The sequence below is a fragment of the Vigna unguiculata genome, chromosome 6 (genome assembly GCF_037176805.1).
Source record: "Vigna unguiculata cultivar grain cowpea cultivar isolate G323 ecotype 2 chromosome 6, ASM3717680v1, whole genome shotgun sequence".
Classification (NCBI taxonomy): domain Eukaryota; kingdom Viridiplantae; phylum Streptophyta; class Magnoliopsida; order Fabales; family Fabaceae; genus Vigna; species Vigna unguiculata.
Genome location: NC_140797.1, coordinates 44,215,932 through 44,228,160, shown reverse-complemented (window position 1 = coordinate 44,228,160; position 12,229 = coordinate 44,215,932). Strand labels below are relative to the sequence as shown.

Genomic DNA, 12,229 nt, shown 5'->3' with positions numbered 1-12,229 from the left:
AAACTTTGCTTATAACTTCATAAACTTCTTAAGCTAAAGATTACTCCCACACTTTTTACATAAACACCTCTCGATCACATCAAAACTGAGATGAAAATCCAACCCAAACCACCCCTAAAAGAACAACAAATCTAAGCATAATAAAATTTACAATACTAAACATTTGTAAATGTGATATAATAACAGACTAATAGTGCAGAAACTATTGCACCATCTTAAAATTTAAATTTCGAACTAATGAACACCAAAAGTTATTTCTAAAACTATCCCGCACTAACGTAAACACACTCCCCCTTGATAATTACTGTAATCTCCTTTATAGTGATAATAAAATAATAATAATAATACCAAGTCGAGGCTCAGCTAAAACTGCCAAAAATTAGATAAATTATAGTAAAATTTGATTCTGCAAACAAACAAAGCACATCAGAAAAACATCTGGCTATGCTATACTCAGTAAACTACGGGTCTAACATTGATCATTACAACCGGTGAGTTCAAAAAAAATCTGAAATCAACACAAAAATCTTTCAAATGAAACTAGACTAGTAGAAGAAACCAAGCACTTTCCCACCAACATTCTTCCTCCTAGCTTCTTCATGATCCATGATGCCAGCAGAGGTAGTCAACACAATATACCCAAACTGAAACATTTGTGTTATCAAAGGTCAGGCATCGACATTTAAATTGTGTCCAAAGCCACTATGTGTACCCTTCCGACCATAAAATTTAAGATACAGGCACAACAACATTATTATAAAAACAAGAATATACTAATGAAACAGAATAAAAAGTATTCCAGAAAATTGTAGCATAACATAACACCAATCTATTGGTGAGTTGTCTTAACTTTGCTCCCCATTTTCAAAAGTTTACACAAGATAATGAAAATAACTTCCAATTGTTATCTATATTACTAATACTTATATATTTACAAATTGTAAACAACGAATATTTTCTCAAACCAATGTCCCCGAGTATCTGTCTATAATGGTACGGGATGCCAATATTATGCTATGATTTCAAAGGTGCTCTTCCTTCTATGTAACACCTTGGTAAAATCTAACCAAAATCATCTAAAAGAAAGATTAATAATTCAGAATGTAAGTAGCTGAAATAATCATATGCCACTTAAACTCAAATTCTCAACAATGGTGTTAAGTTCAAAATTGTAAATAAGAAAGTTATAAGAAAATGACTCGAATAAGTTTGTTGTCAAAAACAGATTACCAACTTTTTATAACAAGTACCAAGAACAACAAGATATCTGATGTTCCGAAAAGAAAAAGGCTTTTGAACTAACCTGTCTTGAAGGGAGTAACCTAGCAGTCCAACCCTCAATCTCTTTGACACCCACATCAAAACGGGGACTAATAACCCCACATTTGTTAAGTCTACCATTCAATTCAACAACAATTTTTCCAGCTCTGTGATCGTCAACGTACTCAAACTCTCCAATGTACCCTAGAAAGAACCAAACCAACGCAAATATAAAAAAAAAAATAAGAACCAAACAGTAGTCAAATAGAAATATAATCGAAGAAATAAGAGATAACAAGTACCATGCTTTTGCATCACCAAGAGGAACTTTATAATCACTTTAGAGGATGGCCTAATCATGACCTGGCGCTTCCCCCTCTTCTCAGCATTGTACATGCTCTTGAGAGCATCATTCAAGACACTGACCCTCACCATTGTCACTGTTAGGAATTTAACAAGAATTAACCATAAGGCATAATCAATATTATAACAAACAATGTATGCTAAGATAAATAGTAAACCCATTTTCCATGTTCAAAATCCTAAATCACCACAGTCCCATAATACGATGTATCTAAACTAACCCACCTTGATACAGGAGATAAATCAGATGTAATAAGAATAAAAGCTAATACTAAACATCCTTTTAAACACCAATAATGCTAACAGAAAAGTTGTGTATGCATTTGATCATGGGAGAAAAAACACAATGTTCCAGGGAAAGGTAAAATTTTACTAAGAAGGTATCTTTTAACAGGCTACGGCAACAAAAGAACAAAACAAAGCTCAAGGATCTCAACATGAATCTAAACACCAAAAAGAAAAGGTTTCAGAATCCATTTCTGCGTGAAAGGTTGGATAAGAAGGGTAACCAAGAACCAAAATTTGTAATCGGAAATCAGGAATCGGATCTTACCCTGATAGTACAATGGAGGCACAGAAAGGCGTGGGTGCTGGAGAAGGCAAACAATGTAGGAGGACGAGAGTATAAAGCAACTTCTACGTGTGTTTAGGGTTTGGAAGCTATCAAAGATTTTGAGCCCACAGCGGATTCTCCTTGTTGGGCCCTTCCTTCAGGCCCATAATTGTGTGGCCCATTCATTTACGAAATTTCTTTTGGACCAAAATTATAGGAAACATTGGATTCTTCAGCTCCTTCCTCCAATGAATATCTCATTGTTAAATATGCAAAATAGATATTTGAGAAAACTGTACTTCGTTTAAACCTAGTTTTTCTTTTTAATTGATTTATGTGTAAATAATTAGGACCTTGAAATTTTTAATTATCTATCTTTGATGATAATTGTTTTAATTTTTTTATGATAGACTGGTTTTAGTGATTTTTCTTAGTTTCTTCTCTCTCTCAATCAATCAATTTGAATATATCTAATTTAAACATTAATTTGAATATTCAAACAAAATATCAATAACTACAAGTAGTAGTGCATCACAATATAAATCATTTGCAATAAATTTAAAATATAATATATATGTTCAAGTATTTATTTATTATAAAATTTAATTATAAAAAATAAAGATTTATAGTTGAGTTTAACTATGTATGTATATATGAAGCTCAAAGAAAAAATTATTCATACTTTTGTTCACTTACTTATAAAAAATAATTAGAGGGCCTTTCCATAAATAATTGGTTTTCATTCGTAATTTGTTACAAGTGCAAGTATTCAAATATCTGTATATCTGTTTATAAATATCCTATTATAAAGACTTTAACCAGAGTTTACTTACATGTATAATTTCAAAATAAATTATATTTTTTACTCTGAAGACTTAGAAAGCATGGATTAGTATTTTCATGGTTTTAAACTGTCCACTAAAATATTATCTGTGGTACAAAAAGTTCAAAGTTTCTATAAAGTATTATGGTTAGAGTTATTCCAAATATTTAAATTAAACTAGATTGATATTGAATTAAATTATAAAAGGATTTGGTTTATTTAAAAAAATAAGCTAAACTTCTAAGTAGATTATAGAAAATTTATTTGTTTAAAAAATAAACTGAATAATTATACCATTTTATCTTTTAAAAAATATTTTTTTGTTAAATAGAAGTGTACTAAATCCGATTATAACCTATAGAATAAACAAAAATATTTAAAAATATTTATTAAAAATAATTTAACATTTCAATTTAAAAATAGTTTAAAATAATTTAATTTAGTCTTCTTTTCTTCTTTTATTTTCTTTAAATTATTATATAATTTTATTTAACGTTAATTTCACCCAAAACAATCACATTATTTCTTTTATAAAAAGTCAATTTAAAAATTAGATATCAATTAAATATAAAAGTGTAAGAATCAAAATAAATTAAAAACTTAAAAATAAAAATCAAATTACTAAGTTTTATAGACTATTATCAAATTTATATGTTTCAGATAGATGTTATATTTTATTTTTTTATTAATTTGCAATCTTCATTAACATATATTCTATAATGTGCATGAATTTTGAATATTTTCAAAACTTACAAAGTTTCAAACTTGTAATTTTATAATTATTTTTGGTTCAATTCCTTTATTGTGGCAATATTTTGTTCACGCGCAATTACAAAATTACAATAACAGTAATCCAAATCATCAAAAAACTACAATAACAGGAATCCAATCATCAAACTTTGTTAGACTTTTTTTCTTGTATTGGATACATTCCTTTCTTTATATGATATATTTTGTTAGTTAATAATAATTGGTGGAAAGTGATAGAACTTTCGTGTGTTAATCCGAGTGTTGTTGACTTATAAATCTTTATATTTTTATACTTACAATTTTAAAGGCGTGTAGATCTTTTGAACTTATAAATTTTTATGTGTTTATACTTACACGACGAAAAGATCACTTGATGTTAATGCATAAATAATAAGTAATATGATCAACCATTAGAACTTTATTAATGGGTCTACTATTCGACGGTTGATCATTAATTTTATTTTAGAGTGATTGTTACGTCAATCGGTCACGATTTTAAACCTTAATCGTTGAATCATAAGATAATCAACAATGTAAAACTAACGACACTACCGAGAAGCTGATGGAAGTTGTACAAATTTCTTTGAGTGTCGATCGACTATTATAAAAATACAGTACAATAAAGAATATAATAAAATAAAATAAATATTTAGAAGGAAGTGTAGAAACAAATATAAAAAAATGTAAAAGTACTACTTTTATTAAAAGTGACTAATCCCTTCATTGTTTTTTTCAACACAAAAATGTAGACTATATCTTCCAAACTAAACAATACATTGACATAAACTTGATTTCTCTTGTTCATCTTAAAATTTGCATGAAACAAACTTCAGATAAGTCATGCAAAAAGAATATACGAATTTCTTCTTTCTTTTCCTTTTAGTAATGCTCAATTAGATAGTGATAAGTAATAAGAAATAAAAATAACGCAACTCTAACCTAGATAGTATAGTTATAAGAAATAAAGGTAATAAGATTGTATCTATTTGTATGATCACCCAATTATGTTTTTAATTCAACAAGAGCTAAAGGCATTATTAAAACAAATCCTACCCAAAAATATCTACGGATAATTTTTTTAATAAATATCATAATATGTAAAAAAAATATGTTTTAAAAATTTTACAATAAAGTTAAAAATAAAAATATTAGTTATTAAATAATTTTTTATATTTTTTTATGGATATATTTTTTTGGTTTAGACTAAAGCTATTTTTAGATTTTTTAAAATTATATATATATATATATATATATATATATATAATTTATGAGAGTTTTTCTAAATTTTAACCCTTTTAATTTTTTAGCCACTTTTGTATCTATAGGCATTTCTTCGAGAGCAGTCACACTATATTTTATACATAAGTACGATAATATGTCATATACATCATTCAAATTGATAAAGCTCGTCATGGAAACATGTGTTACGGATCAAGAAAATTAGGAAAGACGTTGTTGTATTAGAAAGGATAATATATTAAAATACCTCAAAATTATACTTCATCCAATTTCTTAAAGTTTGATTGTGGAAACAGTATAAAGAATGTTGTATTAGAAAGAAGTATAAAGAATGTCGTATTAGAATAGAATGTTTGCATGAGAAAGAATAATACATGAAACCACAAATTATGAGAAAATATGAAACCAAATTAAGAGAAAATATGAAACCAAATCAAGGAACATATTCACATACATCTTTTCACCTTTAACTTTAGTGCTGATAAATTTTATTTTTTTTCAACTTTTGTTCCTGCCATATTTGTATATCACTCAATCACCGTATTTTTCTTCTCTAGTCATCCCTCCAAAACAATATTCATTTTTTTTTCATCAACAATAATAATTATATATTATTATTGGATTTTCCATAGTACCATAATACAATATTATAGAAATGACCCGACTATGTAAAGATGACGAAGCAATAGTAAATTATGTGTAGCAATGAGAGTTGAGAGGTAATAGTTCGGAGTGATGGGAAAGTTGAAGTTGTAATTTTTGTTCATAATAAATTGTCTAGATAAATTGAAGTTGATTAACAATAATATTGAAGTTAATTGAAAAGAAAAAAAAATAATATTGAGAATAATAAGGAGGGAGGACATCACGTGGTGTTAGGATCAATGATGTTAAGCTGCTTGCATAGGCAAAGGTAGGAATCATAAAGAACATGTTCTTTGGAACCAGTGCGATGGAGGTTGTTGTGCTTGAGGAAATACTTGATTTGTGCGAGCGTGCAGCAACCCAGGGTTTGACCCAACAACAAGAACAGCCAGTTAATGTTCTTTTTCTTCGTATTTTCGAACGAAGGTTGGACGCTATTTTCTTGTCCGCAATGCTCGCATTTTGGGAGATCAGGCCGCATCCAAACCTCGTGTGCCCGTTTGTGCATCTTCTCCAATTCCTTATCAATGAATTTCAACAACTGTCTCAGATTGTACTTCAAATCAAGAACCATCTCGAACTTGTTCTTGCACCTCTTGCACTCCACCTTCCCCTTGATCGCGTGGATCCCGTTCTCTAAAAGGTAGTCCAGCCTGTGCACGGTGGCGCGCCGGTCCGTCGCCCAGGGGAACGGCGGAGGGATGGTTTCACTCTTCACTCCGGATGCGGAACCGCCACGGCGGCGGCGGATGCAAAGATTTGACTTAGCCGGAGGAGGAGCATCGTCGGAGGGCGTACATAGTACCCTCACCAGAGCCCCTTGCGTTGTTGGTGGAGAGTCTCTTGCTGGTCTCTTTCTACTGCCTCCGCATGAGAGGGAGAATGTGAGCAAATCTTCATCTTCATCACTGTTATTCTCATCATTCTTATAATTGTGGTTCGCCATTTCTTGGTTTAGGTTAAAAGATGATAATGACCATTTTTGAAGACTGACGTATATATATATCTGTAATCTCTGAGAGTTTTTTTAAATTATAACCAACTCTGTTTGAATTTTTTAGCCGTTTGCTATTCTTTTCTTTCAAAAATATTCTGATTTTTTTTTTATGAAAATTACTAAATCAGTTAAACTTTTAAAAGTCTTATTATTTCAAAGTTATTTGTTATTTATTTAAAATGTAATATTTATTACATTTTTATTTTTTTACTTTTTTCTTCTTATTATGTCACATAATATACGAATCTAATATTTTTACTTTTACATGTATAAATATTATTTTTAAGATGAATGGTTTGCAAGAGAACACAACTTGAAAATCGAAAATAAGATTTTAAGTAGAGACCTAGATGAATAGGGGAAGGAGGAGGAATATGTTATTTATGAAATGACTAAAATTGTTAGTATGTTAGTATCAAATGTTGTCTAAGAGGTAGGAAGTAGAAGAAAAAATTCAAATCTTATTACTTGAAAATAACAAATAAATGAGGTATTCATATGTATTTATGGTGAGATTTAAACTCTCTAGATTATCTAATTAACATTCTACAATATAATTTTCAACACTCTTGTCAAATATAAATTTTCTATATCATTCTATATACTTTTATATTTTGAAATAATCGAGAAATAACTAAAATGGGTAGTAGGATAAATGTTTTCAAGAGAAATCAACATTTACTATAGAATTTGAAAAACGTCATTTTCAACCTTTTATCCTTCTATGTTTTGCAAACAAATGTCATTCTTTATAAAATTAGTTTATGTATAAATATGTGAAAATTCTGTTGTTTAGTTTCTTTATAACGAAATATTTTTTTTAAGTTGTTATGATAAAATCGTGTTGAAATACTATATGAAAACACCAAAATAAAAGAAATCGCAAAAGGAAAAAATGATAAAACTTAAATTTATTGTGTGAATATAAATTGGTAACGACACTTGATAAAAGATCGCAATCAATAATGAAATAGAGAATTATGACAAAATGAAGTTGTTACTTGGTTGTATACAAAAACTTCTATCCTTTTATCTCTAGGTCCAAATTCTTCAATGAAATAATTTAATTTAATTAAGAGTGACTACCATTGTAATGAACTTTCTATTCAGGTAACACAAAAAAAAAAAAAAAACACTTCCATCACACAACCTTCCAACAACCAAAAAAAACACCAATACCCAACAACATTCATCTCTTCACTACTATCCTTTCACCCAACTTCTCCATTACTCCCCACTATCAAAAACTTGTTTTCAAATTGTGAAATTCATGTTTTTCAAAAAGAAAAAATAATAAAAAGGAAAAGAAGAAGAGATGGTTGTCTGAAAACGCCTGGTTTGAGAGTGTGGTATAAGATTAGAATTTGTATAGCTTGACCAATAGTGCACATGTGTTGTTCACATACCACAAATGAAGTTGTTGGACGACTTTTGAAAGAGAAAATGGGGATATTACTAGAAATAGTTAAAAATGTCACATCCTCACACGTTTTCTAATAAAGAAAACATGCACCCCCACACTTTTTTCCTTTTGAAATAATTGATTACAAACACTTTGTAATCGATTACAATTTGAAATCGTTAACCCGCCATGCGATTTCAGCTTTTAAAAACGTGTGGCACCTATACGATTTCTTAATTTAACTGTTTGACCGTTCGATTCAAAGAAAAATGTGGTAAGGATGCACAATTTCTCTTTTAGAAAACGTGTGGAAGCTGCACAGGTAGTAAGATAAATGTTTTCGAGAGAAATCAACATTTAATCTAGAATTTGAAAAGCGTCATTGTCAACCTTTTGTCCTTCTATGTTTTGCAAACCATTGTCATTCTTTGTAAAATTAGTTTATTTATAAATATGCGAAAATTCTGTTGTTTAGTTTCTTTATAACGAAATTATTTTTTTTAAGTTTTTATGATAAAATCGTGTTGAAATACTATATGAAAACACCAAAATAAAAGAAATCGCAAAAGGAAAAAAATTATAAAACTTAAATTTATTGTGTGAATATAAATTGGTAATGACATTTGATAAAAGGTCGCAATCAATAATGAAATAGAGAATTATGACAAAATGAAGTTGTTACTTGGTTATATAAAAAACTTCTATCCTTTTATCTCTAGGTCCAAATTCTTCAATGAAATAATTTAATTTAATTAAGAGTTGCTACCATTGTAATGAACTTTCTATTCAGCTAACTAAAAAAAAAACACTTCCATCACACAACCTTCCAACAACCAAAAAAAACACCAATACCCAACAACATTCATCTCTCACCAATATCCTTTCACCCAACTTCTCCATTATTCCCCACTATCAAAAACTTGTTTTCAAATTGTGAAATTCATGTTTTTCAAAAAGAAAAAAATAATAAAAAGAAGAAGAAGAAGAGATGGTTGTCCGAAAATGCTTGGTTTCAGGGTCTGGTATAAGATTAGAACTTGTATAGCTTGACCAATGGTGCACATGTGTTGTTCACATACCACAAATGAAGTTGTTGGACGACCTTTGGAAGAGAAAATGGGGGTGCAACTAGAAATAGTTGAAAATGTCACATCCTCACACGTTTTCTAATAAAGAAAACATGCACCCCACAGTTATTTCCTTTTGAATTTGTGTACCCCCATAATCAATCCTGTAATTGATTACAAACACTTTGTAATCGATTACAATTTGAAATCGTTAACCCGCCACGCGATTTCAGCTTTTAAAAACGTGTGGCACCTATACGATTTCTTAATTTAACTGTTTGATCGTTCGATTCAAAGAAAACGGTGGAAAGGATGCACAATTTCTCTTTTAGAAAGGTGTGGAAGCTGCACGATTTGTCTGCTTTCATAATTTTTACAAAATTTGTTCATTTTTGTAATATCGAAGACAAATTTGCCTGCATGTGAACAAAACCTATAATGGAATAGATAATTATGACAAAATGAAATTGTGAATTGGTTGTCTACAAAAACTTACCATGGTAATGAACTTAACTTCTATTATAGTTTGAGCTACAAATTTTTACTCCTTCTTGAAACAGTATAAAATTGAAGTTATCTATCTAATCTTGTTATCTCCATGTCGAATTCAAGTCAGTAACATAAAGCATGAATCTTGACAATGTTAATTTGAAATAAAATTGTGGATGTAAAAATCTCTTCACATTTAATCTGTAAGAGTATCACTTTTTACAATTACCGAACATTTTTAAGATTCGTTTGTTTAACGTATCAATTTTTCAATAAATGAACTTTTACAAGAGTCAGGGTACAATTTTAGTCTTTCATCAACCAAATCAATCACGATCAGATAATCTTCCACATCCTATTTCAATATATCACAGACATGCATATTCTAACCTTCACTTCACATGTTTGATAAACCAGTTCAACATGTCTTGATGAGCCTCTTTTGCACTCTTCACAGTAGCTTCATCATCATCATTGTACCGGATAGTCCATCCATGCGTAACGCCAGGGAATAGTTTCACAAAGCTCTCTACCTGATACAAAAACATTAACAATTTGGAGTGAACACAATATCTTATAAGTAGATTTTAAGTCTAACTCAACTTCACAAAATCGACTTGTAAGATGAGCTTTGCATCCACTTATATACTATGAAATTGTTTTATCTTTAGTCAATGCGAAACTTTGTACACTTACGTTGAAGTATATACATCTCGTGCGTGAAACTATAATTGGATGGTCCAATAACTGTCCGACAACGAATGAAACGATATGTACAAGATTTTTTGCTAGAATAGACTTTAAGCTTACTGTGATGCCATCTTAGATTTCGTGATATGAAAATCTCATTTTTATTGATTGATACTTTTTATAACACAATTTCTTACCTCAGATCTTGAAGACAGTTTTTCTTCAACTTGCTTCAACCTTTCTGCTGGGAAAAGATGGTCAACTTCGGCTCCCAGTATAGCAATAGGAATCTTGACCTCTGAAGTAAAACTAAATAAAGTTTGTCAAAAATCTTTTGAAGTTATTTATTTAACTATAAGAATGAAAAACACAAGTTTACCGTTAATTTCATCATCTGATATTGGACCAGGATGAAGAATAACTGCAGCCTGAATGTCACTGGAAATTGCCAATTTTATTACCACACCCCCTGCACATGGCTAATAGGTTAAACTATTCCAAATACAACCCCTGAATCACGTCACAGTATTGTCTTAACATTTTTCATGTTGTGAATTGAGACAACGAAGTTGAGTAAAGGAAAAAAAGATTGAGTTACCTCCCCAGCAAAAACCAGCAGCTCCTATGGATTTAATACCTTTTCTCTTTAGATCAGCAATTAGAGGTTGAGTGTCTTCCCATGCCTTACCCTATTTTAGAAATGTTTATGGAGAATTTCGTTTCATCATACTTAGTGTTACAAAGTGATTGATTACATGAATGGTGTGGTGTGAATCAGTGGAATCGATGTATAAACAATTGCAGTAGTAAGCACTGAACTATTTACAAACCTTTTCGTGAGCCTTTCGCCAAGAATCTCGATCGAACTGAGGATTAAATAAGTCAGCATAGTCACCATACAGAAGATCAGGAACAACAACCAAGAATCCAGATGCTGCTACTTTGTCAGCTAGTTTCCTTTACAGTGAGAGAATGTCATATGTCAAAGCTCATGCCAAATAATTCCATACAGAAAATCTCATGATGCAGTAATGAAGTATTAGACTCCAACATTATAAGCTAAGTTATTGAGTTTTCAAATATGTAGCTGTCACATAAAACTTGGTCATTCTTTGCAAATCCTTGTGCAAGCATGAAGGAAATCATGGAACAAGGAGTTCAATATTCATGAAAATTTTCATTTACCTTAGATTTGGTGCTTCATACCCTGAAATAATTCCAAAACAACTGACAGTTAGATTTATAAGGGAATCAGTATCTTCAAAATGTGATGTGTTCTAATGATCTTGACATTTCTCCACTTTCCTTGATCCAAAACATGAGTGAAGATTATTAAGGTTTGGATATACCCAGATTCAGGATTGAATCAGCAGACATATATATGATTACTGAAAAACATGTTGAAAGATAAGAAATTGGAGATGGGTTTCTTACCAAACACATCAGAAACTAGGATGAGTGCCAACTTGGAATCAAAGGATCCTGTGACATAAGAACCAAGTCCTCCGAGTTCTTGGACAGTTCCTGCTACATGGATACCTGAGTTCAACTTAGGTGGGTTCTGAAAACAATGAGAGCTTGACATGGCGAAATTGAGGAATTGGTAGACACTTAGGTTGTGTTGTCAGAGAAGAGAAATCATATAATGGATCCATGGAAGGAGTTGACTCAAAATGGTGTCACCAAATACTTTTACAAACAACATAAGCGTCACTGAATACGTCAGACAGAGAGATAGGTACATATTAATCATTTGTTAATGTCAACTCTATTCCATAATGAGAATGACAAAGCACAAATCGATTACACACTTAAAACTTTTGGAATTAATATGGAAAAGTATTAAAATTTGGAAACGGGTTTTACTTTAAATGCTTTGTTTTTTCTTAAAACTGTACAACAGAAGTTGATTTTAGTTCTTTAAGTTTATAAGCATACTCGCTTTTTTTTT

At 30.3% G+C, this 12,229-nt stretch overlaps 3 protein-coding genes across 3 annotated transcripts; all 3 read right to left on the bottom strand.

The window, feature by feature from the left end:
* Nucleotides 1-359: 359 nt before the first annotated feature.
* Nucleotides 360-2,311, bottom strand: LOC114186961 (small ribosomal subunit protein uS8z/uS8w). Its single transcript, XM_028075049.2, has 4 exons — nt 2,177-2,311; nt 1,563-1,700; nt 1,304-1,464; nt 360-644 (listed from the first exon to the last, which is right to left on the bottom strand). The coding sequence occupies exons 2-4, from the start codon at nt 1,693-1,695 to the stop codon at nt 546-548; spliced, it is 393 nt and encodes a 130-aa protein (XP_027930850.1). The 5' UTR covers nt 1,696-1,700; nt 2,177-2,311; the 3' UTR covers nt 360-545.
* A 3,540-nt stretch (nt 2,312-5,851) lies between these two features.
* On the bottom strand, nt 5,852-6,592 carry LOC114188602 (uncharacterized). The gene has a single exon (XM_028077174.2). The coding sequence runs from the start codon at nt 6,577-6,579 to the stop codon at nt 5,854-5,856; it is 726 nt and encodes a 241-aa protein (XP_027932975.1). The 5' UTR covers nt 6,580-6,592; the 3' UTR covers nt 5,852-5,853.
* Nucleotides 6,593-9,836: 3,244 nt separating this feature from the next.
* LOC114187147 (endo-1,3;1,4-beta-D-glucanase-like) lies at nt 9,837-11,951 on the bottom strand. The gene is made up of 7 exons (XM_028075289.2): nt 11,713-11,951; nt 11,464-11,485; nt 11,109-11,235; nt 10,877-10,967; nt 10,658-10,747; nt 10,476-10,576; nt 9,837-10,121 (listed from the first exon to the last, which is right to left on the bottom strand). The coding sequence occupies exons 1-7, from the start codon at nt 11,861-11,863 to the stop codon at nt 9,981-9,983; spliced, it is 723 nt and encodes a 240-aa protein (XP_027931090.2). The 5' UTR covers nt 11,864-11,951; the 3' UTR covers nt 9,837-9,980.
* Nucleotides 11,952-12,229: the final 278 nt, after the last annotated feature.

Bases quoted from the DNA above. Each gene is read 5' to 3' on its own strand.
- LOC114186961 (XM_028075049.2), bottom strand. From the start codon at position 1,695: ATGGTGAGGGTCAGTGTCTTGAATGATGCTCTCAAGAGCATGTACAAT. The intron at 1,465-1,562 runs GTACTTGTTATC...GGTTCTTTCTAG, and splicing joins CTTGGTGATGCAAAAGCATG to GGTACATTGGAGAGTTTGAG. The intron at 645-1,303 runs GTTAGTTCAAAA...CAAATGTTTCAG, and splicing joins GGTTACTCCCTTCAAGACAG to TTTGGGTATATTGTGTTGAC.
- LOC114187147 (XM_028075289.2), bottom strand. From the start codon at position 11,863: ATGTCAAGCTCTCATTGTTTTCAGAACCCACCTAAGTTGAACTCAGGT. The intron at 11,236-11,463 runs GTAAATGAAAAT...CTCACTGTAAAG, and splicing joins TATGAAGCACCAAATCTAAG to GAAACTAGCTGACAAAGTAG. The intron at 10,968-11,108 runs GTTTGTAAATAG...TTTCTAAAATAG, and splicing joins GGCGAAAGGCTCACGAAAAG to GGTAAGGCATGGGAAGACAC.
- LOC114188602 (XM_028077174.2), bottom strand. From the start codon at position 6,579: ATGGCGAACCACAATTATAAGAATGATGAGAATAACAGTGATGAAGAT.